Source organism: Trachypithecus francoisi, unplaced genomic scaffold (assembly GCF_009764315.1).
Source record: "Trachypithecus francoisi isolate TF-2019V2 unplaced genomic scaffold, Tfra_2.0 Lachesis_group2, whole genome shotgun sequence".
Classification (NCBI taxonomy): Eukaryota; Metazoa; Chordata; class Mammalia; order Primates; family Cercopithecidae; genus Trachypithecus; species Trachypithecus francoisi.
The window spans coordinates 131,318,105-131,345,078 of NW_022681465.1; the positions used below are offsets into that span (position 1 = coordinate 131,318,105).

The following is a 26,974-nucleotide window of genomic DNA, read 5'->3' on the forward strand; positions in this document are numbered from 1 at the left end:
TGTGTATGGAATGACAAGGAGGATGAATAAGTCAGTCTTCGCTTTCCTCCTCTGTAAGCTGGGAGAAATGTTTTACAGCAATGTTAGGATTAAGTGAGTGAACTTAAGAACAGTGTGAGGTGCATGGTGGGTACTTGGCAGGCATTGTCCTCTCCGCTTAGGGTTGCTGTGAGACACTGATAGCCCGTTCACATAGTGCTGTTCAGAGTAAGGCTTAAGATTTGTGACCACCCTCCAAGGGGTCCACACACGCGATAGGTAATCCTTGTAAGAAAGGCACTGTTAGCCAGTTGGACCATTGGTCCTGTGATGGTGTTGAAGCCGGGAAAGGGACCAGTTTGCCAAAAATCATGTATCTGCTGAGTGCTGGGACCCAGGGGTGAGACCCCATCAGTAAGATCCTCTAACCAGCCTGGCATCCTGATGGGTGAATGCGGGGAGTTGAACCCTCCTCCAGCCCAAATTTATCTGGAGAAATCTCTCCCTCCCCTTTCTGTCAGTCAGCCACCTTTATCCCATGCTCAGCCCTTAAATTCCTCCTTGGATCCTTCTTCCTGTTGCTGTTGCATCTGCAGAAGCCCACCTAGAACCCTGCTCCCTTCAGCTCCTCTCCTCTGACCTTTCTGCTGGGGATGGGAATGCCAGCCAGTACAGGGATGTAGGGTTTCTTACCTGCTACGTGTGTGCCCCTTGACCCACTTCCCTGAACCAAAAGGAGGAGCAGATTGTCACCAGGCTGGTGTCACCAGTGAGGAGGCTGCTAGTGATGTTTTTCTGGTAACCAAGTCTATGCCAAGTCTGTCCAGATTAAAACTTGGGGCCACTTGTTTTTTTCTTGAAAGATGCATCCACCTAAGTTTAAAATTAATAGTGTTGAATCCAAGAACTAATAGATTTTGGTGAGTGCTGGTTACACATGATGGAATGAGAGCATTAGATGGTACACAGCTTGAGGGCCACGTTCCTTGTCCCTCAAGCCTCTCCTTTGTCATGAGTCCTGGCCCCACCCTCATCCTTGCTTCTTTCACCATCTTTGTCACCCTGCATAGTGACTTGTCCTACCCACTAGACTGTGAGCTCCTTGCAGGTATGAGGTGTGCCTTGTTACCTTGGCGTTCCCAGACCGGTATCTGAGTCAGAGAGGGCCCTCAGGGTGTCCCTCGCCTCACCTGATGCAGGCACAGGCATTGTGAGTGCACAAAAGAGTGAGACAGCCCCAAATGGACTCTTCTGGGAAATGTTGAACGAATGCTTGTGTTCAGGGCCGCTTCCTGGGAGTCCTTCATCTCGTCTTCCGCATCTGCCAGGAGATGCCCCTGGCCTGTCCAGTAGAGTCTTTGTGTGTGTGGCCACAGCATTGGCTGTGGTGTCCAGCACAGGATCTGGTTGCTGGAGGATGCCGCCCCAGCTTCCTACAGACCTGCATGTTCTCCTGTCAGGTCACGTGGGGCAGGAAGTTAGAAAAGCAATTACCCACAAGGGCAGATTTACTGGCCTGGACCAAAGTACAGCTTAAGGATCTTAGGAAAATAACTGCAGGCCAGATAACAGAAATGTCGATAATTCCTCCTAGACTTCTAACAGGAGGTCCCGTTTCTCTTCCTGAATTTTCTGAGCAGCAGAGTAGATATAACTTGCACTCTTCTCCTTTTGATTTATGCCCATTTTCCACATAATCTTCACTCTCTAATTAGAAGGAAGTAGTTATGTTAGTAAGCAGAGACACTACTGTGACTTAAGGCTTCTTGAGTGTGTAGAAGACTTTCTGAATATAGGGATTTCTGGAGTTCTTAAGGGAAAAAATCTCCCTCCCAAAGCCATGTTGATAAGCTCTGCCTGACATGACCTGGTAACTTTATCTCCCTGGGCTCCGGGGATCCAGGGACTAGGGGCTCCCTGCTTCTCCTCCACTGGGGGTTTTACCTTCTCCCAGGATAGGAGTCATGTGATACCTTAGGGGTCTTCTCATCCTGCTCCAGACTTGAGATCTGCAGAGCAACCAGCCACCTAATGCGTTTTTTTCCACTTCCTGAAGCTTACTTCATTGCACGTTTAGAGGACTTCAGCTCTGTGAGACTACTTTTTTTTTTTTTTTAGGCGGCGTCTTGCTCTGTCGCCCAGGCTGGAGAGCAGTGGCGTGATTTTGGCTTACTGCAACAACCACCTCTTGGGTTCAAGTGATTCCCCTGCCTCAGCCTCCCGAGTAGCTAGGATTACAGGTGCGCACCACACCCAGCTAATTTTTCTATTTTTAGTAGAGATGGGGTTTCACCATGTTGGCCAGGCTGGTCTCTAACTGCTGACCTCAGGTGATCCACCCACCTCAGCCTCTCAGAGTGCTGGGATCACAGGCATGAGCCACTGCTCATGGAAAGGGCTGATGACTAGGCCAGGGTCGCCTTTATTTGGCCCTGGTGGGTGGCTATGCCTGGGCCTCACCTGTGTGTGGTGCCTCTCCCCTCAAGTGATTTGACCTCTGCCATTGCTTGTCCCTAACTTGCCAGGGAAAAGGACACCTCAGGGCGCCCCGCTCTTGCCAAATCTGACAGCTGGATAGTGGTAGAAATTCATCCCAGCTCATCCTCAGCCCGTGTCAAAACTGCATCATTTTTTAGTGACTCCTGAAGCTTGCACACCCTTTTATTTATCTCTTCCAACATCAGTATTTTTTCTCACCCTTTCCCCTAAATCCCTCAAATTTCCCCACTTCAAGACTGAACATCTGTCTCCTTATAGAAAGTAGTGACCGGGCTAGGGACGGTGGCTCATGCCTGTAATCCCAGCACTTTGGGAGGCCGAGGTGGGTGGATCAGGAGGTCAAGAGATTGAGACCATCTTGAGCAACAAGGTGAAACCCCGTCTCTACTAAAAATAAAAAAATAAAAAAAATTAGCTGGGCATGGTGGCATGCACCTGTATAGTCCCAGCTACTCAGGAAGCTAAGGCAGGAGCATGGCTTGAACCCGGGAGGTGGACGTTGTTGCAGTGAGCTGAGATCACGCCACTGCATTCCAGCCTGGCGACAGAGCAAGATTTCCTCTAAAAAAATAAAAAGTAGTGACCAAGGTCCATACTCAACAAAGGGCTCATGGATTTTGGTGGGTCATCCTCCACTTGGTTTTTTCCATTCCCTTCCCCTCCTTCTGAGTTTCTGCATCCCTCAAGGGGAAGTCTTCCCCAAATCACAAGATGCTCCCAGATCTACCAAAAAGAAAGTGTTCCAAGCTCTGGCAGTGGGATGTGTCTGCCCGACTTAGTTACAGGAATGTGTCATTCAGGCCTTTCAAACTCAAATGCTGGCTTTGACAAGCTCTTCCCTCCTCTAATAGCAAGGCTGTCTTATGGCAGTGTTCTTCAAGTGAGACCCTAAGCAGTCTGCCCTCATGACCCCTTCCTGGAGATGAAGGTGTGGGCGCTTATAGAATAAGGACAAATTTCCTGCAGTCTAACCTGCAGAGGTGATTAAAGCTGCCTTAGAAGGTGTATATAGAGCATGGAAGATGGACTGGGAAGAATTGAAAACCGCAAATGAGGTTGGGGGACAAGATGGGCTGCCATTCAAGATAGTGTCTAGCTTTGAGACTGACTGCAATGCTTCACCCATATTCTGGAGGAAGCTGGTGACAAAACTGAACCAGAACTTGATGTTGTCGCTTAAGTCTTTTAGGTCTTAGAATACCAAAATGCTCAATGTGTGCACAATACCCAGTCAAGACACGGTCTCAGTGCGCCTTATCTGTGACAGAAGCAAATTACCTTCCAAGGCTTCCTTGCCTCTGCAAAACCACGACAGCAGTCCCTGCCCCTCCTGCCACCCAGGTGTCCCGGGGAGAAAATGGGTGTGGGTGTACCCCATCAATCTCCAGGGCCTCCAGATCATGAGATGGGCAAGGGACTTGGCTGGGCACCCTGGTTGGCTGGGGAAGCCTGTGCTGTCTAAGGGAGGGGAGGACATTCAAGACTTGGAGCTGGCCCTGTGCCCTTGCCCTTGACTTCTTTGTCTTCCTAAATCACACAGCCCCTCGGGTAAAGGGAGTGCAGCCAACAGTTCTCTGGTATGTCTGAGCACCTGGCAGAAAGAGGTGACACTGCAACTCTGCTGTTCTCTCTTTTTCTTTTTGAGTTACTACACACACACACACACACACACACACACACACACACAGCATTTGTTTAGGAAATAGCAAAAATGAATACAAGCAAATAGAAGAAAGTAAAATTCCCCTCACAATCCTACCACTTGGAAACAATCTCGGTTGACATTTTGGTGTGTGTTCTTTTCTGTGCGTGTCATCGCAATACTTTTTTTTTTTTTTTTAAGTAAAAATGGAAAATACCGACCAAGTGCAGTGGCTTACGCCTGTAATCCCAGCACTTTGGGAGGCTGAGGCAGATGGCTCACTTGAGGTCAGGAGTTCGAGACCAGCCTGGCCAACATGGAGAAACCCTGTCTCTACTAAAACTACAAAAATTAGCAGGGTGTGGTGGTGAGTGCCTGTAATCTCAGCTACTGGGGAGGCTGAGGCAGGAGAATCGCTTGAACCTGGGAAGCAGAGGTTGCAGTGAGCCAAGATTGTACCATTGTACCCCAGCTTGGGCAACAAGAGTGAAACTCCATCTCAAAGAAAAAAAAGAAGGAAAATATCTTGTTGTAAAACACTTTGTCTCTTTCCTACATACATCTTTCCATATCATTCTTTTCCACCCAATTCCTGATTATTGGACACTAGCAAAGAATTAGAAACAATCAATTGTTTGTTTAGAATAGATAACACATGAATGTGATTTTGAAAAACCACACTATACAAAAGAGTAGATGGTGGAAAGGCTTCCTGCCGCCCTTGTCCCCGAATTTCCCTCCGCAAAAGGTACCACTGATCCCGATTTCTTGTGAATCCTATTCTGTCCATAAGAAAGCATAAATTATGTGTGCTTTGACACAAGAGGTAGTATGAATTACATACTTTCCTTTACCATTTCATTATTTTGATGTTTATTTTGTTTTATAATAATAATAATTATTATTATTTTTTATTATTATTGAGACAGAATCTCACTCTGTTGCCCAGGCTGAAGTGCAGTGGCATGATCTCGGCTCACTGCAACCTCTGCCTCCCAGGTGTGGTGATTCTCCTGCCTCAGCCTCCTGAGTAGCTGGGATTACGGGCACATGCCATGACGCCCGGCTAATTTTTGTATTTTTAATAGAGATAGGGTTTCATCACCTTGGCCAGGCTGGTCTCAAACTCCTGACCTCAAGTGATCCGCCCATCTCAGCCTCCCAAAATGCTGGGATTACAGGCGTGAGCCACAGTGCCTGGCCTCATTATTTTAATGTTTAGATTTTAATAATCTAAATAACTTTTATGAAACCATGAACAGAAGGGTTTTTTTTTGTATATTTTACTAATTGTAGCAATAATGTATAGTGGGCACTTAGGAAATTTGTATTGAACAAATGAATAGACGATTTCCTTTTGGTCATTTTCTATTCAAGTATATACATTTTATTTTACAAAAATACTATCAAGTATATCACAGTTTCGTAACTTTTTTCCTTAACTGTACCTGCTAAATAATCTTCTATGTCATTTTCTATCCTTCTGCAGTCCCATGCATAATGTTTTATGGATGCATCATGATTTCACTAACTCATTGCATTGTTGGATATTTAGGGGACTGCTTATTCATTTTTTAAAAATTGAGATATAATTTATGTACAGCACAATATACGTATCTTAAGTGAATATACAGTTTATAGTGTACAGTGAGTTTTGACAAATGTATACTCATGTAACCACCACCATAATCAAGACATAAGGTCAGATATGGTGGCTCATGCCTGTAATCCCAGCACTTTGGTAGGCCGAGGGGGAGTGAATCACCTGAGGCCAGGAGTTTGAGAACAGCCTGGCCAACATGGTGAAACCCCATCTCTACTAAAAATACAAAAATTAGCTGGGCATGGTGGCACACGCCTGTAATCCCAGCTACTCGGGAGGCTAAGACAGGAGAATCACTTGAACCTGGGAGACAGAGGTTGTAGTGAGCCGAGATTGTGCCACTGCATTCCAGTCTGGGTGACAGAGAGAGACTCTGTTTCAAAAAATAAAATAAAAAATAAAAAATAAAAAGATGGCTGGGCACGATGGCTCACATCGGTAATCCCAGAACTTTGGGAGGCTGAGGCCGGCAGATCACGAGGTCAGGAGTTCAAGACCAACCTGGCCAACATGGTGAAATGCCATTCCTACTAAAAATACAAAAAATTAGCTGGGCGTGGTGGCAGGCGCCTGTAGTCCTAGCTACTCAGGAGGCTGAGGCAGAAGAATTGCTTGAACCCGGCAGGCAGAGGTTGCAGTGAGCTGAGATTGTGCCACTGTACTCCAGCCTGGGTGACAGAGTGAAACTCCATCTCAAAAAAAAAAAAAAGAAAAAGAACACAGGACATTACCATCAACCTAGAAAGTGCCTCATCAGTCCCATCCTGCCTTAGGCAGTCACTGATCTGCTTTTTGTCCTTGTAAATTAGATTTGTCTTTTCTAGAGTTTCATATAAATGGAGTTATATGTATGGACTCCTTTCTGCCTGCTCTTTTTTACTTAATGCTGTGCTTTTGAGATTCATCTGTGTCGTTGTGTCTATCAGGAGTTTATTTCTTTTTATTGCTGATTAGTATTCCATTTTATGTCTATAAAAATTTGTGCATCCATTTCCCCACTGAATACCTTTTTGAGTTGCTTTTAGTGTACCATTTGATTTTATATAGCACTGCTGTGGTGATCCTTGATTTATATCTGTAAGTATGCTCAGGAATAAGTTCCTCAAATGGAAGCGCCAATCACAGGGTATGATTTTAAGAACCTTGCATATCACCAGGTAATAAATTCCCACAGGATTGCACTAATATACTTCCACTGGTGGTATGGAAGAATGCCTGTTTCCCAGCAACTTTGCTAACCCTGGATATTACCCTTTTAAAAAAAATTAGTACCATTTGGAGAGGTTAAAAAAGGTGTCTGAATGGCTGTGTTTAAAAGGAGCAGGAGCCAGGCATGGTGGCATGCACCTGTAGTCCCACCTCCTTGAGAAGTTGAAGTGGGAGGATCACTTGGGCCCAGGAGTTTGAAGCTGCAGTGCACTATGATCATGCCAGAGTGAGACCCGTATCTCTTTTTTTAAAAAAAAGAGCGGGAACCCAGAGTGGGAAAACGACTAGAGCCAGGGTGTCCAATCTTTTGGCTTTCCTTGGCCACATTGGAAGAAGAATTGCCTTGGGCCACAAGTGGAATACACTAACACTAATAATAACTAATGAGCTAAAAAAAAAAAAAAATCACCAAAAAATCTCCCAATGTTTTAAGAAAGTATGAGTTTGTGTTTGCCACATTCAAAGGTGTCCTGGGCAGCATGGGGCCCATGGGCTGTGGGTTGGAAAAGCTTGTGCTAGAAGATGGCAAGGTGAGAGGAAGGGAACTCTGAATCCTTTCTAGGCTGCATGGAACCCCATTTGTAGCCCGGAACTGGCCTGAGACCTGCATCAAGGGCTGGATGAGGGCTGTTAAGGTGACCTGGCTAGAAAACTCCTCCAGCTCCCTCTTAGCCCGTGCATTGCAGTGTGTGCTGCCCCTGGTAACTGGATCCTTCAGAGGCAGAATCTGAATCATCCTGAGGCACTGAGTGCCTTGTAGGTCCCTGGAGCAGATGGTTCCAGGCCCTGGGCATTCTTGTGATAGGGATACCCACGCCATGCCACCAGCTGCTAAGTCTGGAAGTGGTCATCACGTGATTTGGGTGGAAGGGTTGAGGGGACACGAGGAGGACGGAGAGGAGGTCATTCAGAACAGAAGCATTGGGAATTGGATAGATTCAGTTATTGTAGGGGAAAGTTTTAGAGAACTTCAATGGCATCAGAAGGAAATTGGCCACACTGTGGTCCATCCATGCATGAAAATATGGTGCAGTCATTAGATGCGACACAGTAGACAGCGCTGGTGTGCAGTGGACTTTTCTGATTATTGTAAAAAAAAAAAAAAAATCCAAGCAATTCAGAGCACTTCTGACTCTTTGGAGTGAAACATTGTTTTTTCCTTAACTTTTTATTATGGAAATTTAAAAAGATACACAAATGTGGAGAGAACAGTAGAATGATTCCTCACATACCCTCCATCCAGCTTCCTCACCTGTTTCAGCTGTTGCCCAGACAGTGTGTCATTTTACCCATAAATGGCACTACCAGATAAGGGCTTTTTTTTTCTTTTTAACAACTATGCCATTTTCACACCTAAAATAATTACCAGTATTTCATTAATATCTTCTGTTGTCCATTTCTCTGTTGTCTTGGAAATAGATTTTGTAGCTGGTTTGTTCACATGATAATTCAGATAAAGTCCATGCTTACATTTTTTTTAATGTCTCTTAAGCTGGGTGTGGTGGATCACTCCTATAATCCCAGCATTTTGGGAGACCGAGGCGGTTGGATCACTTGAGCTCAAGAGTTTGAGACCAGCCTGAGCAACATGGCAAGTCCCTGTCTCCACAAAAAATTTAAAGATTGGCCGGGCGCGGTGGCTCATGCCTGTAATCCCAGCACTTTGGGAGGCCGAGGTGGGTGGATCACCTGAGGTCAGGAATTCCAGACCAGCCTGGCCAACATAGTGAAACCCTGCCTCTACCAAAAATGCAAACAAAGTTAGCTGGGCCTGGTGGCAGGTGCCTGTAATCCCGGTTACTCGGGAGGCTGAGGCAGGAGAATCGCTTGAACCCGGGAGCAGAGGTTGCAGTGAGCCAAGGTTGCGCCATTGCGCTCCAGCCTGGGCAACAAGAGTGAAAGTCAGTCTCAAAAAAAAAAAAAATTAAAAAATTAGCTAGGCGTGGTGACACACACCTGTAATCCCAACTACTTGGAAGGCTTTGGTGGGAGGATTGCTTGAGCATGGGAGGTCTGGGCTGCGGTGAGCTGTGTTTATGCCACTACACTCTAGCCTGGGCGACAGACCAAGACTCTGTCTCAAAAAATAAACAAATGAATAAATAAATAAATAAATATAAAATACAAAAATGTTCTCAAGTCTTTTATTTTCCAGTGGTCCCCTCCCCTGCCTGAAAATATTTTTTTCATGCCATTGATTTTCAGAAAAAACAGTTTCATTTGTCCAGATAAATGTCCTATATTCTGGATTTGACCTATTACCTCCTCTTGCAGTCATTTAACTTGAATTCATTGTTAACAGATCGGTTTATACACTTCCCTACTCATGTGGGATTATAATATGCTTTAACCTACCTGTTTTCTAGCTGTAGACTCAAGCATCACTTCCTCAAGAGAAGCCATCCCTGACTCCCAGACAAGGACAGGCTGGGCCCTTTGTTTGTTCTCAGAGCACCCTTGGTGATTCCTTCAGCACTTAGCACAATTTGTAATTATACACCTATTTTGGCAACTATTTGATGTAAAGCTAGCTCCCTCTCCAGACTGTAGGCCCAGGGGAGCAGGCGTTGGATCTCTCCAGCTCTCAGCAGAGTGTGTGTTGCCTAAGAGTCCCTCCATCAGGATGTGCTTATCACTGACATCTTATCTGACTGAAGTCTGTGCTCTGCAGCCCACAAATTGCCTTCCTGGACTTCCCTGTCGAAACCGTCTTTTTTTTTTTTTTTTTTTTTGAAACAGTCTCTGTTGCCCACACTGGAGTGCAGTGACGCAATCTCACTGCAACCTCTGCCTCCTGGATTCAAGCGATTCTCGTGCCTCAGACTTCTGAGTAGCTGGGATTACAGGTGCACACCACCATGCCCGGCCTCGACGTAGTCTTGTAGGGTAGGTAGCACGTCTACCAGTAACTCCACCATATACTAGTAGAAAAATGGCATCTGAGGGGTTAAGTATTTGACCAGAGTCCCCCTTTTAAGCAAGGTAGTTAAAGCCTTAATATTTTGTGGATCTGCTGTCCCCGCCTGACTTTAGATAAGGCACACATGAAGCAGAGGACTTGCAATGCAGCCTCCAAGTTGGTGATGGTGTAATATGGACTTCCCCTCAAGCAGAGCTGACACCCTGGGCAGCCACCAAGCTAGGTGAGAAGGTGGGGGTTAGTAGAACAAAGCTGTTGACTTGGCGTTGAAATTTCTCTTTAGTCTCTCCTTTTGCGTTAACTTTTGGTTTTGAAATCATTTCAAACTCAGAGAAGATTTGCAAGCATAATATGCAGTTTTGTGAACATTTTAGCACATTTGTCCTATCATTCTTTTTCTCTATTTATATTTCTGTTCTTCAACCAAGTTGCAAAAATAATGCCACATTATCCCTTAATACTTCAGGGTTTATTTCTCTCTTTTTTTAATAGAGACAAGATCTCACTGTGTTGCCAGGTTGGTCTCAAACTCTTAGGCTCAAGCAGTCCTCCCACCTCGGCCTCCCAGAGTGTTGGGATTACAGGCGTGAACCACTGCACCCAGCCCTGGTTACTTTTAAGATTGGTTATGAAGCGGTTTCTGCAGGAGTTTTTGTCAGATCACTAGGGACATCTTCTCAGGTATCCAGGACCTCCCCAGAGCCATGTTTCAGGAAGAGGGAATTCAGCATTCTGGTTAGGAAGGAAGAAGCCAGGCAGTCGCTGGTGGGCTTTGCTGGCCTCAGCTATGAGGAAGGCAGTGCTCTGGCTGATTTCCTGGGGCCATCCCTTTGGCTTCGTTGTCACACAGTGCCCACGAAAGCAGCCTCTTTATCCAGTGATCATTGAACGAGCTTCATGTGTAACCTGCAAGACCTGTGGGAGGCTCTGCCAGGAGAAGCCATGACCCAAACCCTGCCCTGAGGCCCTTAGCATAGCTGGAGATATAGTCATATCACACCACTTACAGCCATATGTTAATGGCCATATAGCCATTTAATGTTAGTAATGATAGTCCAGTTTTAATGGGTGCTTACCATGTGCTGAAAGCTTGAGATCCCCTCCATTAGCTAAGTCCTCAGGCAACTTCTTCCAGTAGGTCCCATAATTATCTCCATTTTACAGACGGGACATGCAAAGTGTAGAGAGTTGCATACCTCACCCAAGCCCTACTAGCTGTTGTCTACCACACAGCTAGTAGACAACCTGGCTCCAAAGCTCACACCTACTGCTATACCAAAGACGGGTCCAATTGCCCAAGGAAGACTTAAAAAGCTTCAAGGAGGAGGTGCTGTTTGATTTGGGTTTGAAGGATGAGTAGAAGTTTGCCAGGCAGAGACAGGTGTGAAGTTCATCTCTCTGCAGGGTCCAGGGCAGCTGGTGAGAGTCAAGCATTAGTGGCCTGCAAGGGGTGGCCTGGTCAGTTGTGGGGAGGACCAGGAGATGCACCAGGAACACTGGCTTTGAGGATGTGGGTCTTCCTAGATGTTTGAACCTTATCCTGAGAACCCATGGAGGGCAATGAGAAGGGTGGGGAGGGGAAGGCCAGCTCCCTGGAAATGCACCCTGGCCTCGGAGACTAGTTATTACAGTTATTGCAGCTGCCCCAAAGCGATGGCAGCTGAACTTAGGGGAGGAAGTGAGGAGACTTGGCAGGTTTTAGACAATAGGGTCAAAAGGACCAGGGAACCAAAAGCAGGAAGCAGGAACGATTTCAAGTTTCTTGCTAGTTGGAACAAAGTAACTTTCCTTAGCTGAGCTTGTTCAACCTTTTTCGTAGTAAACATTATTCTTGTTTCCCCTTCAGGAAACTGTCAATTGAAGGATTCCCACTGCCCAGTAAGTGAAGGGAATTGACGTTCACTGGATACCTGCAGAGGGCCAGCGACTGTGAAATGCCTTGTGTGTGTTACCTGGTTTAATTGCTAAAGTTGCTTCAGAAAGAAAAAGGATGAGTTAAATGTACTGACCAAGGCACTGGTGGTTCTTGAATATCTGTGCATGTTTATTCCTGCATTTAACACACTGTTTTTAGCAGCCAACTGCGTGCTACACACACTGTGCTAGCCACCACGTAAGGGATGAACAAAAATTGTTTTCACAATTGGGGATGAACAAAAATTGTGTCATGGAGCTTATAGTTGAGCATCAGGCTCAAGTGGAGAACTCGTAAAGCATAGATAGGTACTCAGCTCCATCCTCAGGAATTCTGATTTGGTGAGACAGGAAATACAGGGTGTGTCAGGTCCCTAGGGCTGCTGTGACTATGTGCCACACACTTTGGCCTTTATTCTCTCACAGTTGTGGAGACCACAAGTCTGACATCAGGAGGTCAACAGGCCACGGCTCCCTCTGAAGGCTCTAGGGGAAGATCCTTCCTTGCTCTTCTAGCATTTGACGGCAGCTGGCATTTTATCTGTGGTCTTCCTTGGCTTGTAGCCACATCATTCCAGTTTCCGCCTCCATCTTCACAAGGCCTTATCCTCCTTGTCTGTCTTCACCTCGTCTTCCCTCTGTGTGTCTCTGTCTCTGTTTGCTCTTCCTATAAGAACATAAGACACTGGATTAGCACCCATCCTGATCTGATATGACCTCGTTTTAACTTGATTGCATCTGTAAGGACTCTTATTTATTTATTTATTTATTTATTTATTTGAGACAGATGGCTCTGTCGCCAAGCTAGAGTGCAGTGGCGCGATCTCGGCTCACTGCAACCTCCGCCTCCCGGGTTCAAGAGATCTCCTGCCTCAGCCTCCTGAGTAGCTGGGACTACAGGTGCGCACCATCACATCCAGCTAATTTTTGCATTTTTAGTAGAGACAGGGTTTCACCGTGTTGGCCAGGATGTTCTCGATCTCTTGACCTTGTGAACCGCCCTCCTCAGCCTCCCAAAGTGCTGGGATTACAGGTGTGAGCCATTGCACCTGGCCGACTATCTTCAAATAAGGTCGTATTCTGAGGTTTTGAGTAGACAAAAGTTGTCAGGGAAACACTATTCATCCCAATACAGGGGAGAACCAGCTTTTTAAATAGGTCCCCAGGGGATTCGAATGCATGTGGTCAACTGGCAACCCATTTGAGAAACCTTGGACAGTAGATGGGTAGGGAAGTAGAGTCTCAGTGAGGGGGTAGTGGTGCAGTCACCCTACTGTCCCATTTTGGGCTTCTCATTAGGGTCGAAGCTCCCAGGAGAATCCACAAAAGGAATCTGGAAATCGGGGACAGGAGCTGGAGGTGTGGAGGGAAGAGCTTTGGAGCCACTCCACAGAGTGATCCAGGAGGAAAGCGGAGAGATCCAAGAATTGGACCTGTGACAGAGAACCAGCATGGAGGGGCACGTCGGGACCTCTTCCCCTGGATAACAGAGGGCGTGGGAGGATGAGGGGCACCCCAGTCCTCCACTCCAGAAGGTATGGGGGATGCGGTCCTGTAGGAAGCTGGCAGAAGTAAAGAATTCAGTTGGGGGGTGTGGTGTCTTTTAAAAAGGCCATGAATGTTGTCTGTGGGGGGTGTTTGGAGGCCCCAGAGCCGTGGATTGGATGGGGGGCCAAGTCTGGGGATGTTTGGAGGCCCCAGAGCCATGGGTTGGATGGGGGGGGCCACTGAGGGTTGCGCAGGCATGTGTGTGGTCACTGTGGATGCCCTGGCAGCTGTGGCCGGGCCCGGTACAGAGTTTGCCTGGAAGGGCAGTGGCTCTGGCTCCCAGGAATGAGGAGGTGTGCTTGGAGCTGGCCTGCCTGCCATCTGCCCAAGAGTAGTACAGACGCCGGCTGCGGATGTGGTGCCTGGGTTACCTTTCACTCTGCTGGAAGGAAGCTACAGGCTGGACTTCAGCAGGAGGGGACGTTACAGGCATTGTTGGCCTCATGTGACGGGCCAACCTCTCAAGAATGTTGAAATAGTGTTCCCACAGAGGTGTTGATGCTTTACGGAAAATGCCTCCTTGGGTCTTATGAAGCAATCGGGGCAGAGAGAGGAAGGAGGGTGAGCCTCCCACCTTGCTGGGCCTCTCAGGTCATGCTGTGTACTGAGGCCTCTGAAGAGCCAGCCTTTCTCCCCCTTTCTTTGCCCCTTTACATTTGCAAGTCTCCACTTCCTGTTGGTCACCTTGGTTACACATGGTGTTTCTTCACCTCTCTGCGGCTCTTTGTTCTTAGACAAGACCCCTCTAGCTGTTGTCCCAGCCTAAGACCTGGATTCCCGGGCTCTTGTTGGCAGCAGTGGGGATAGGCGTGGTAGGGAGATTGGAGGAGGAGAGCAGAGTGGTTTCTTTTGGGTGGCTGGTGTTTGAGAGCAGCTCAGCCCTACTTTACTGCACCTTGAGCTGTTTACAAAGTGGTTGTCACCCTCCAAGTAGTGTCATACCCCAAGCCCTGGCCAGCTCCTCTGATGTCCAAGCCCAGGATTTACCACTCACCTGCAGTGCGGCCTTGGCAGTTATACTTCTGTGCCTCAGTTTCCTGGCTACTAGGGCTAGTGCTGGTTCCACCTCGGAGGGTGGGTGTGGGGACATAGCAAATGCACATAGCATTTAGGTTCCTGTTGTAAGGGAGGAGATAGTCTCATAAGAGAGAGAAAAGTGGGCATGCGTGCCCACAGAGAAACAGGACTGGACGTGCTTATGCCGACATATGTACGTGCTCCCAATGTTTTCCTGCTGGTGGAACTGCTAGAGACTTTAATTTTCTTTGTGCTCCTCTGTATTTTCTAAAATTCCTATAGTGATTAAGTATTATTGGTTAAATAAAACAGTATTATTATTATTGTTTTCTGAGATGGAGTCTCGCTCTGTCACCCAGGCTGGAATGCAGCTCACTCTAATCTCCACCTCCCAGGTTCAAGCAATTCTTTTTTTTTTTTTTTTTTTTTTTTTGAGACGGAGTCTCGCTCTCTCGCCCAGGCTGGAGTGCAGTGGCCAGATCTCAGCTCACTGCAAGCTCCGCCTCCCGGGTTTACGCCATTCTCCTGCCTCAGCCTCCCAAGTAGCTGGGACTACAGGCGCCCGCCTCGTCGCCCGGCTAGTTTTTTGTATTTTTTAGTAGAGACGGGGTTTCGCCGTGTTAGCTAGGTTCATCTCGATCTCCTGACCTCACGATCCACCCGTCTCGGCCTCCCAAAGTGCTGGGATTACAGGCTTGAGCCACCGCGCCCGGCCTCAAGCAATTCTTGTATTTCAGCCTCACAAGTAGCTGAGGCTGAGATTGCAGGCGTGCACCACCACGCCCGGCTAATTTTTTTGTATTTGTAATAGAGACAGGGTTTCACTCCTGGCCTCAAGTGATCCTCCCACCTCAATCTCCGAAAGTGCTGGAATTATAAGCATGAGCCACCATGCTTGGCCTCAAGTTACATATTTTTAATGTATATCTATCTGTATATATAGATATATCTATATATCTCAGAAGGCTCTGTAAAACTATTCATCATAAGGAGCAATTCCAAATACTCATGAAGACTTGTGGGAAGGTATGAGAAGCTGGAGGAGCTAAATTTCAGGGGAAAGAGAAGACTGTGTCCTTCCTGCCCTAGGATGGCACGTGCCTCAGTCTACCAAGTAGAACAGAGGGTTTCCAAGGCGGAAGCAGTTTAGCGTTTTTGTTTTGTTTTGTTTTGTAAAGAGACGGGGGTCTTACTGTGATGCCCGGGCTTGAGTGCAGCGGCTCTTCAGAGGTGTGATCCCAGTAGTGATCAGCATGGGAGTTTGACCTGCTCCATTTCCAAGTTGGGCCAGTTCACCCCTCCTTAAACAACCTGCTGGTTCCCCACCCCTGGGAAGTCACTGTATTATATACATAATATATAAGAGATGGGCGCCTGGACCTCCCAAGGCAGGACACCCAGCACTTGGCTGCCTGGGGCTTCTGTGAGCTGGCATGTGCTTTTTGTAAGCCTCTCCTAGGCTCCTGATGCCATGGCCATGTGGACGTTCTTACCCGGGCGTTTCTGCAGGTGAAAGCTGTGGTTCTTAATCTCAGCAAGCTTTTCAGTAAATCTCTAGGCTTAGAATCATCGAATTATTAGGCATCACGCCAGGGATTTTTGCGAGTCTCGTCTCGCGGATGCAGCGGAGTTTCATTTTCTCCAGCATACCAGTGCCCCGCAGCCAGCACACTCAAGCACCTTTCCCCAGAGTCAGCTTTCTGGGATATTGTTACTCTACCCCTCAAGAAGGAGGAGGGCAGGAGGAGTGTCCTGTGGATAAATTCAACCTAGAGTTTTCCAAAGTTATATTAGTTTTTTTGCCGAACAAATGTTTCAGGACCTCTACTGGGCTATAGGCTTCCTTTAGGGAGCAATGTAGTATGCAATGTTTCGCCAAACTGTGGCCCACAGAACCCTTTTTCTCAGGGAGCATACCTTGGGACTGATGTGCCACAGAACACACATTGGGAAACATTGCCTTTGAAAAATGACTGCTAGATGCATAGTTTATAATTTTTGAAGCTTCCACTTCTCTATAAACACTGACCCGCTTCCTCTGTGGAAACCCACTGTTGGTTTTGGGTGGACTGAGGCACATGTCACCCCAAGGCAAGGACAGAGCTTTCTCTTTCTGCTGGAATCCAACTCCCTCAGTTTCTTTCTTTCCTTCCTTCCTTCTTTCCTTCCTTCCTTCTTTCCTTCCTTCCTTCCTTCCTTCCTTCTTTCTTTCTTTCTTTCCTCCCTCCCTCCCTCCTTCCTTCCTTTCTTTCTTCCCTCCCTCCCTCCCTCCCTTCTTTCTTTCTTTCTTTCTTTCTTTCTCTTTCTTTCTTTTTCTTTCTTTCTTTCTTTTGTAAAGACGAGGTGTTTCTGTGTTGCCCAGGCTGGTCTCATCAAGCAATCCTCCTGTCTCAGCCTCCCAGAGTGTTGCCATTACTGGTGTGAGTCACCGCACCCAGCCCCTGCCCCATTTCTTGTGCCTCCTCACTGGTCTTCATGAGTACTGGGAATTGCTCATTATGATAAATAGGTTTATACAACCTAAGATCAGGAACAAATAATTTTTTTTTCTCACCTGTTCAAGTATTTGCCATTCTGAAATATGGAGGTTTTGATAATTATCAAGTGTTCCTTTTGTATCAGGTATTGGGGTCACAGAGCTGAACAAGACAAGCCCAGTCCCTGCCCTCATGGTGGTTATAGTCTAGCAGGCAGGAGAACAGTAAGAGCGAATGAATGAGTAGATAAAAAGTCCTAGGTGCTTGGGGAGCATCTCACAGAAGCATGAGCCTGAAACACCTTTCTCAGAAGTGACTTTTAGGCCAGGCATGGTAGCTCACATCTGTAATCTCAGCACTTTGGGAGGCCAAGGTGGGCGGATCACTCGAGGTCAGGAGTTCGAGACCAGCCTGGCCAACATGGTGAAAACCCCGTCCCTACTAAAAATTACAAAAATTAGCTGGGTGTGGTGGTGGGCGCCTGTAATCCCAGCTACTTGGGAGGCTGAGGCAGGAGAATCGCTTGAACCCGGGAGGTGGAGGTTGCAGTGAACTGAGATCGTGCCACTGTACTCCAGCCTGGGCAACAGAGCAAGACTCTTGTCTCAAAAAAAAAAAAAAAAGAAGTGACTTTTAGGCTGAGATCTGAAGGAAGAGTAGATTAATAACGAGAAGTAAAACCTCAAGGCAATTAGAAGAATATAATGCAGTGCAGGACACTAAAGGTTAAACTGAGGACTTCATTTCCTCCCCTAATAGAAGAAACCAAGGGTACTTGGCGGAACTTTCATAGTACATGTCACCTTCTAACTCCTCTGAGGTTAGCCTCAAAATGCCTTCAAAGCCTGCATATGAAGAGCACGTGCTGAATTTTCTCCTCCCCCTCCCCGGCTATGCAGCAGTGAGAGGTGTGAGTCTCTTGGGGGCAGTCTCTGCCCTGCACATATGGCTGTGGACCCAGGGTCTTGAGTGACTGCATTCCGCCTGGCCTCACCTGCACTCCTGGGCACGTCTAAGCCTAGCACAGGTACAGGAAGTGTTTACTACTCTGCCAAGGTCAGCACCTGGGGACAGGGGTTGGGAAGAGCAGCTGAGGACCAGACACTTGCCTGGAATCTTCAGAGACCTGTCCAGGCAGCCCTGCTGCCTCTCTGTCTCTCTTGTGTAGCTCAGTTTGGGGTTTTAGGTGGGTTGCGATTCATGAGTCCTTAGCCTTTCCCAGAGCACTTTCCCTCTCAGATAATCCTCTTTCTGCTTGAGAACCCCCACGCAAAACTCTTGGGCAGCAAGGAGAGTGGTTTCTAAAGGGGAAGCTACCTCTTCTTCCCCCAGAATGGCTCCTCTGGTCTCAGAAATGCTGGCTCATATGTCACACTGGGGCTTCCCACTTGGGGGGGGCAGTGACCCCCACCATGGGTTACCCTAAAGAAGGAAGCCAGGGTGGATAAGGGAGCCCCGAGGGGAAGGGAGGGCATAGAGGGCCACAGGCAGAGGGAAAATTCCTCAAAATACTCTCCATTTATTCAGACATTCATTCACTCAGCCAGCCGCTACTCATTAGCCCTTACTCTGTGCCAGGGACCAAGGGTATGGCCAAGGGCAGGAGAGAAAAGCAGTTCCCTCCCTCACGGAGACCCCCTTCTGTGGGGGGCAGGGGACAGTTCCTAAACACGCTTCAATGTGCAGTGACTGCTGGCGGTGGGAAGGTCACAGGAGGCTGCTGGGTAGGAGGGAGGTCAGGGATGGCCTCTGAGGAATGGTCTGAACAGGGACCCTAAGGAAGAGAAACAGCCTGCATGCCCAAAATCTGGATTTGATGACATCATGGCACAACCTTACAGTGAAAAACTAGGCAGCCATTGCAAACATTGTTTCCCATGCTCTCTGAGTGGGGAGTGGGAAGCAGTTGTAGATTGCTATGGCATTTTATGCGAATTTGCACAAAGAAATACCTGAAGAATCCAGGTAGAACCTAGTACTACTTCTCTCTGAATCCTTCTAAGTGAGGGATTATGAACGATGTTGGTTATTCTTTTTAAGATTCATCAGTGAACATATAATTTATAATTAGTAAAAATAAAAAGAAAGGAAAAGAAAAAAATGGAAAATTCCTCTGAAAGGGGCTTTGCATTGTAGGAAGATGAAGTGGGACACTTACTGGGCATGGGGTGTTACTAAGACAGGGTTGATTTTGTTAAAGGGATGATGTGGGGTTGCTAGGAAATCCTTGGGGATAAATTTTTAGCTGGACCTTAATACAGTGGGTATCTAGTCTTTTTGTTTGTTTCCAAACTGAACACATAGTAACTGAAGTAATAAAGTGGTTATGCATTGAGCATTTTTGAAAAATTCAGGCTTTTTGAAAAGCATGATCGTGAAAATCATGCAAGATCTCAGTGCCCACCCCAATCTCCCCTCTGTAGCCACTGTTAATATTTTGATGTTATCTCTTTCTTAGTTTTTGCTAGCCCATAGCTAGTATGTTAAATAATGATAATAATAAAGGACTGTGATGACAAAAGCAGGGGTTTTTGTAAGGTGGAATTCTTTTTCCCGGAACTCCAGCACGGCCATGTGTCCGTGCCTCCACCTGTTCATCTCTAGCTACTCCTGCGGCAGATGGGCATCCGTGAGTCAGGTGATCAAGGGCCAACAGCTGGGGAGGGAAAGTGATCAGGAAGCCTCTGCCCTTCCCTCCCCTCCCACCTCAGCCCCTTTCTGCTCCAGCCTCCCCCAGCCTCTCTGCTGCCCACACTCACGCCGTCTGTGGCCCTGCCAGGCATGCTGAGGGGAAGGTCACCCTGCCTGGCCGGGTTCCTGCCCGCCCAGCGCCTGCCTGATTGCTGAGTGCCTGCCAAGTGCCCGCCTAATCTGGGGAGAGCTTTAGAAGCAGCCCTAGGGCAGGCTGCTCTTTTGTTTCTGGAATCCAGGCCACTCAGCAGAGGGGCTGGCTTCCTGCAGTGCGCTGCTGTGGCTTTCAAGTGGACTTAGGTCAAGAGTGCCTGGGGAGGAATGCAGTCCCTTAGAGCAAAGCCCTTGTAATGAATGCCTTCCCCGCACCCCGTAATTGGGTTAGCGAAGTGATCAGTTGGATTCTCAAACTAAACAGGATAGGCATGCTGCAGTCCTACGTTGTTATTTCTATGCCAAAGAATCTCCCTTTTCCCAGTGAGGAGAACAAGCTGAGGCTCAGAGCTGCTAATTCTGCTTGGTTTGGGGGCTCTGCAGAGGACACACTGATGGAGGCGCCTCAGCTCTAAGATAGAAAGCCTTGTTGCACGTTTCTCAAAGCAGGTTTCTTTGAAAGCCCAAAGAGCCTGTGACAGAGGTAGATCAATTCAACTTCTCTGAGACTTGATTCCCCAGCCTGAGGGAAGAGGAAGGGCCACTAGGCTTGCTGAGCTGCTGTTATCGCCAAGTACTCTACATTTACGGCAGCGTGACCCCCATTTCTCAGATAAGGACACTGAAGGTCAGTTCACATGCCCAAAGTCAAGTCAATAGTGGAATTAGATTCCGACCCAGAACTGCCTGACCTCACACTCTGTAGGTATCAAGCTAATCCCTGGTATGTGGGGGCGGGAGGTGAGGTGGTTGGTACAGGGAGTGACTCTGTATTTATTCTTTTTTATTCAACACATATTTATTGAATGTCTGCATCTGTGCCAGCTACATAAATAAGTAAATTTTTGACCACAAAAAAGAGACTACCAAGAGAATAAGGGGAACCTGATTTGGAATGATGGAGAGGTCAGAGAAGTCTTAGGAAGTGACATTTAAATCAGTATTTGAGGGACAAACAGAAATAGGGAGAAAGAGCATCCCAGGGAGCTGGTGTTCTAGCTTCAAAATCCTGCCCTGTTGAGACCAGCTCCTTCCAGCACGCTGTACCTACTAACCCCTTCTTGACATGTATTGCTGTGCATTCCAGTGGTCCATAACTTTTCCTGTTTTCTTTTCTTTGCCTTTTATTTTATTTTATTTTTTTAGATAGAGTCTCACCCTGTCACCCAGGCTGGAGTGCAGTGGTACAGTATTGGCTCACTGCAACCTCTGCTTCCCGGGTTCAAGTGATTCTCGTGCCTCAGCCTCCTGTACAACTGGGACCGCCACGCCTAGCTAATTTTTGTATTTTTAGTAGAGACGGGGTTTTGCCATGATGGCCAGGCTGGCCTTGAACTCCTGGCCTCAAGTGATCCGTCCACCTTGGCCTCCTGCAGTGCTTGGATTACAGGCATGAGCCACCGCAGCTGGTCCATAACTTTTTCTTTTATTCACCAATGTCTTCGAGAATCTACTCAAGGCAAAGGACCCTTTTTCCAGGAGCATGTACAGGAAAGACATTCTTTGTGTTGCCTTGAGCTCTCTTGTCTCACTTGGCTCAAGGGAAAATCTAGAAGGCTTTGAGCTTGGCCGTTGCGTGGGAAGGGAGGTCAAGACGTTGCCTATCTGACTTGTTTTGGGGCTTTGGACTGCACTGATGAAGGCAGCGTGGCCTGGCCAAAGGTCACTTGGCTAAGGCTAGTTTCCGGCAGCTGCAGCCCACAAGACACCAAGGATCTGTGACTATGGCTGCTTCTTGTCATGACCCTGAACTTAGAGCCCTGTGCTTAGAGGAAATACCCATGTAGCCTGCAATCTGGTGGGAGCTGCTGGAAGGTGGGAGCACTGTTGAGGGGAGCTACAGCCCCACACTGGCTGCTGCTACCAGCCGTCTGGCCTTACCCTAGGAAGAAGCTGGCCAAAAGATCTCTATGCAAGGCTGCTCAGACCAGGCTAGTGCCCTGCTCTAATCCCTTCAGTTTCTGTTGCCCTCAGAGTAGGGCAAGACAGTTTTCTTAATAGGGCATGAAAGCTGGGCCACTGCCCCCATTTCCAGCCTGTGTCCAGGCACACCCCGCCTGGCTGACTTTTCCCCAGATGGGACACGTGTGTGGCTTTGCAGGTACTGTTTCTCCTAGTGAGAGCCTTACCTTTCCTGCATCTTCAGGAAATTGTACAACTTGGCTCAATCTGTCTTCTTTGAAGTTCCCACAGACTTGCTACTCTATAGAGTTGGTCACGACTTCCCTGTGTAGGCCAGGACCTTCTGTATCTACCACTGCAATTCTTTCCTTGCTTTCTTTACTGCCTCTCCCTCCCTCCCCACGCCTTCTTTCCTTCAACAACTAGTTATTAGGCACTTAACCCTGTTCTCATCACCCTGGGGTGCTGAAGTAACAGTGATGTGCAAAGGAGACCCAGACCTGCCCTCAAGGAGTTTGAACTCCATAGTGGCCGCATAAATTCATCAAACCTTGAAGATGAAGAATACACAAACACATCAGGTCTTTTCCTTAAAGAAATTAAGCTGGGGCTAAAAGAGCTCCCCATGACTTACTTGTTTATTTATTTATTTTGAGACGGAGTCTTGCTCTGTCACCCAAGCTGGAGTGCAGTGGCACGATCTCAGCTCACTGCAACCTCCACCCTACCAGGTTCAAGTGATTCTCCTCCCTCAGCCTTCTGGGTAGCTGGGATTACAGACACACGCCACCACACCCAGCTAATTTTTGTATTTTTAGTAGAGACGGGAGTTTCACCATGTTGCCCAGGCTGGTCTTGAACTCCTGACCTCGGGTGATCCAACTGCCTCAGCTTCCCAAAGTGCTGGGATTACAGGTGTGAGCCACAGCACCCAGCCAAGCTCCATGACTTAACAACATCAAAAAAAATTCTCTGTTAAACCCAAGCAATTAAAAAGAAAAAGTTGGAAAAAAGAATACTTTGCAAGTCTTCTAATTCAGATCTGTTGCTAGTTAGATAAAGCCCGGGGACTCAGGGACTTTTTGAAACTCAATTTCTTCATTAAACATAAGGGAGAAGAAATAATTTATTCAGGCTTTGAGAGCCTTCCATGAGCAAAGCTCTAGGGCTGCGAAAATAGCTGAGTCCTGGCCTCTGAGCTCTCTGGAGGATCAGGCCAGAGGAGAAGTAATCAGTGTGAAATCTAAACCCAGCCTCACTTTCAGGACACAGGCCTCCCTCCCCCCCAGAGACGATGGGGCCTCCCAGAACATCTGAGGGTTTCCTTTGCAATATTAATTCATCACAGTTTGGAATTCTGCAACTGTCTTGTTGCTGGATTGCCACCTGTCTCCCTTGTTGGACCATGGACTCCATGACTGTGGGTGATACGTCTGGCTTGTTTTTTTTATAGCAGCTTTATTGAGATATAATAATTCACATATCATAAAATTCACTTTTTTTTCTTTTTTTTTTTTTTTGAGACAGGGTCTGGCTCCTTCGTCCAGGCTGGAGTGCAGTGACATAATCTCAGATCACTGCAACCTCCTCTTCCTATGCTCAAATGATCCTCACACCTCAGCCTCCCAAGTAGCTGGGACTACAGGCACGCACCACCACACAGGCTAATTTTTTTATTTTTTGTGGAAATGGGGTTTTGCCTTGTTGCCCAGGCTAGTCTCAAACTCCTGAACTCAAGCAATCCACCCGCCTCAACCTCCAAAAGTGCTGGGATTATAGGTGTGAGCCACTACACCTAGCCAAAATTTAGTTTTTTTAACGTGCGATTAAGCAACCTAAATGTCCATCAACAGATAAATGGATAAAGAAAATGTGGTACATATACACAGTGGAGTACTATTCAACCATAAAAAAAGAGTGAGATCCTGTCATTTGCAACATGGATGGAACTGGAGATCATTATATTAAGTGAAATAAGCCAGGCACAGAAAGACGAACTTCACATGTTCACTTATTTGTGGAATCTAAAAATCAAAACAATTGAACTCATGAACATAGAGAATAGAAGGATGATTACCACAGGCTGGGAATGGTAGTGGGGGTTGTGGGGGAGGTGGGAATGGTTAATGTGTACAAAAAAAAATAGAAAGAAGAAATAAGACATACTATTTTATTGCACAACGGGGTGACTATAGTCAATAATATCTTAATTGTACATTTCAAAATAACTAAAAGAGTGTGATTACATTGTTTGTAACACAAAGGATAAATGCTTGCGGGGATGGATACCCCCTTCTCCATAATGTGATTACTTCACATTGCATGCCTGTATCAAAACGTCTCCTATACCCCACAAATCTATGCACCTACTATGTACCCACAACATTAAAAATAAAAAAATTAAAATGTGCAGTTGTTTGTGTATTCACAGAGCTGTACAACCATCACCACTGTCTAATGAGAGAAGAGCTTTATAACGCCAAAAAGAAACCCCATATACCCATTAGCAGTTATTTCCCATTAACTGTTACCCCTAACCTCTGGCAACCACTAATCTACTTTCTGTTTGTATGGATTTGCCTATTCTGGACATTTCATATAAACGAAATTATATAATATGTGGCCTTTTACGACTGGCTTTTTTCACTTAACATAATGTTTTCGAGATTCATCCCTGTTGTAACATGTATAGTGTTCTGTTGTGTGGATACATTACATTTCGTTTATCCATGCATCAGTTGATAAGCGTTTGCGTTGTTTCTACTTGGGAACTGTTGGGAATGATGCTGCTGTGAATATTCATATACAAGTCTTTGTGTGGCTGTATGTTTTCATTTCTCTTAGGTATATATATACCAAGGACTGGAATGGCTGGGTCATGTGAGAACCGTACGTTTAACATTTTGAGGAGTTTCCAGACTGTTTCCCACAGTGGCTGCACCATTTTACCTACCCACCAGCAGTATATGAGGATTCCCATTTGCCCCATCCAGCACTTGTATATACATTTCAGTTTTGTATTGATTTTTTTTTTACAACAACCATTCTAATGAGTGTGAGGTGGTATCTTACCGAGGTTTTAATTTGCATTTCCCTAATGATTAGTATTGTTGGGCACCTTTTCATGTGTTCGCTGGTCATTTTTATACTTTGTTTGGAGAACTGCCTGGTCAGTTCATTGCCCATTTTTAAATTGGGTTGTTTTGCCTTTTTATTGTTGAACTGTAAGAGTTCTTTATATGTTCTGGATACAGTCTTTTATTAACAAGTGATTTTCAAATATTTTCCTCCATTTTGCGGGTTGTCTTTTTACTTTCTGGATGGTGTCTCTGGAAGCACAAACACTTGAAGTTTTGAAATTCAACTTCTGTATTTTTCCCTTGATTGCATCTTGTTTTAGTGTCATATCTAAGAAACCTTTGCCTAATCTAAGGCCATAAAGATTTCCTCCTGTTTTCTTCTGAGAGTTTTATCGTTGTAAGTCTTACATTTGGGTCTGTATCTATCTTATTCCAGATTGTATCCCCAGTGCCTAGATAACGCCCAGTGTAGAGAACATACTTGATACTTACTGAGTGAAATGAATGAATGAATAGCTCTTGAAGGAATGAATGAGCAGATATCCCTTTCTAGTCCTGGATCTGCTGCTAGTTGAGTAAGCCACAGGGTTAAGAGAGAGGTATTCTATAGAAGAGAAGCACCAATTTGTTTCAATCTCATCCCCTTGTGAGCCTGCCATAAGTGAGCTTTCACATTCCTTTTCTGCCAGCTTATTTCCTGTTTTCCTTCTATTTCACTTCTTTTTAGTTTCCTTCTTTGGCAAAATGTTGCAAAGACATTTCCTAAACAAGTAGTGTCTAGGCTGGGCATGATGGCTCAGGCCTGTAATCCCAGCACCTTAGGAGGCCAAGGTGGGAGGGATCACTTGAGGTCAGGAGTTTGAGACCATCACAGGCAACACAATGAGACCCCTGTCTCTACAAAAAATACAGAAACAATGAGCTGGGTGCAGTGGTGCATGCCTGTAGTCCTAGCTACTTGGGAGGCCAAGGTGGGAGGACCGCTTGAGTCCAGAAGTTCAAGGCTTCTGTGAGCTGTGATTGCACCACTGTACTCCAGCCTGGGTAACGGGGAGACTCCTCTCTAACAAAACAAGAAAAAAAAAAAAAAACACAGTGTCTAATCTACTTTGATTAAATGGTAAATATGAGAGATACTGCATATAAGAACATTTTTATGTTGTAAAAATCTTCATTGGTTTGATATCTTTTTTTGGTTTTTCTTGAGTTAGACAAATAAAATGAGGTAATGTGGCAGTATGTAAATTGCAAAGTAGAAGTAAAAGTCATCTAGTCACCTCCTGGGGGCGTGGAAAGTATCATGATATCTGAACCTACTTTTAGAAAAAACATGTATATGCATGTAGAGAGAAGAAGGCAAATGTGAAAAATTAGGGAATTGAGGTGAAGGGTATTTGAGAGTTCCTTGTACCATTATTTCAACAACTTTTTTAGGTTGATTTTTTTCAAAAACCCATCCATCGTAATCCTACCCTCAGAAAGAATGAGATGTGGATCCTGAGAGGTCACAGGTGTGCTAGGCATTTCACATAGATTTTAAATTTAGCTCTCAGCTCTTGAGGAGGAAACAAAGGTGATGGCAGGTGACCAGGGTCACACGACTTGGCTGAGTAGTGGAATCAGAATTTGGATGTGTTAATTCAGACCAGACCCTGGGGGAAAAAAGGAATTTGGACTTAGACCTCAGACTCCAAGGCCTTTATTCCTTTATGACCTTGTGTATCTCAAATAGCAAACCTTTCCCCTGGGAAGGAATGACTGGCTTCCTCTGTCATCCTCTAGGTCCCTGATACTTTATGAGCCTGTGCTTAGTGAAAGCAGATGGGAGATAGCCCAGGAGGGGCTGCCATCCTGGGACTTGCAGGAAAACTTTAATAAGAGTATGGAGGGAGTCGTTGCCTCCCATTCAGTCAGCAGGCAGGCCCTGAGGTCCCATTTCCTGGGATAGCCGAGACTCTCGGGAGGCAGCCCTGACCGTCATCCCTCCGCCCCGCCTGTCCTCCAGGAACTGAAGCTGCCCACCTTCCGAGCCCACTCCCCACTCCTGAAGAGCCGCCGGTTCTTCGTGGACATCCTGACCCTGCTGAGCAGCCACTGCCAGCTCTGCCCTGCAGCCCGGCACCTGGCCGTCTACCTGCTGGACCACTTCATGGATCGCTACAATGTCAGCACCTCCAAGCAGCTTTACACCGTGGCTGTCTCCTGCCTCCTGCTTGCAAGTAAGCGAAAACCTACGTCTTCCTCCGCGCTTGTGCGGTCTCCTCCCCCTTAGTGCGCCTGGCTGCTTCCAGATCACTTTACATTTTGACGATCTTTGCACGTCTTATATGTTCATCCTTC

The 26,974-nt window shown here is 46.6% G+C and overlaps 1 protein-coding gene across 2 annotated transcripts in view; it reads left to right on the top strand.

Annotated features, from left to right (window-relative positions):
- Positions 1-26,974, top strand: part of CCNJL (cyclin J like) — a 62,178-nt gene that overhangs the window by 4,502 nt on the left and 30,702 nt on the right. For both annotated transcript variants that reach the window (XM_033180400.1, XM_033180399.1), the window contains exon 3: positions 26,640-26,853. In XM_033180400.1, coding sequence (XP_033036291.1) covers positions 26,640-26,853 — 214 coding nt within the window. The remainder of the gene's footprint in view (positions 1-26,639; positions 26,854-26,974) is intronic.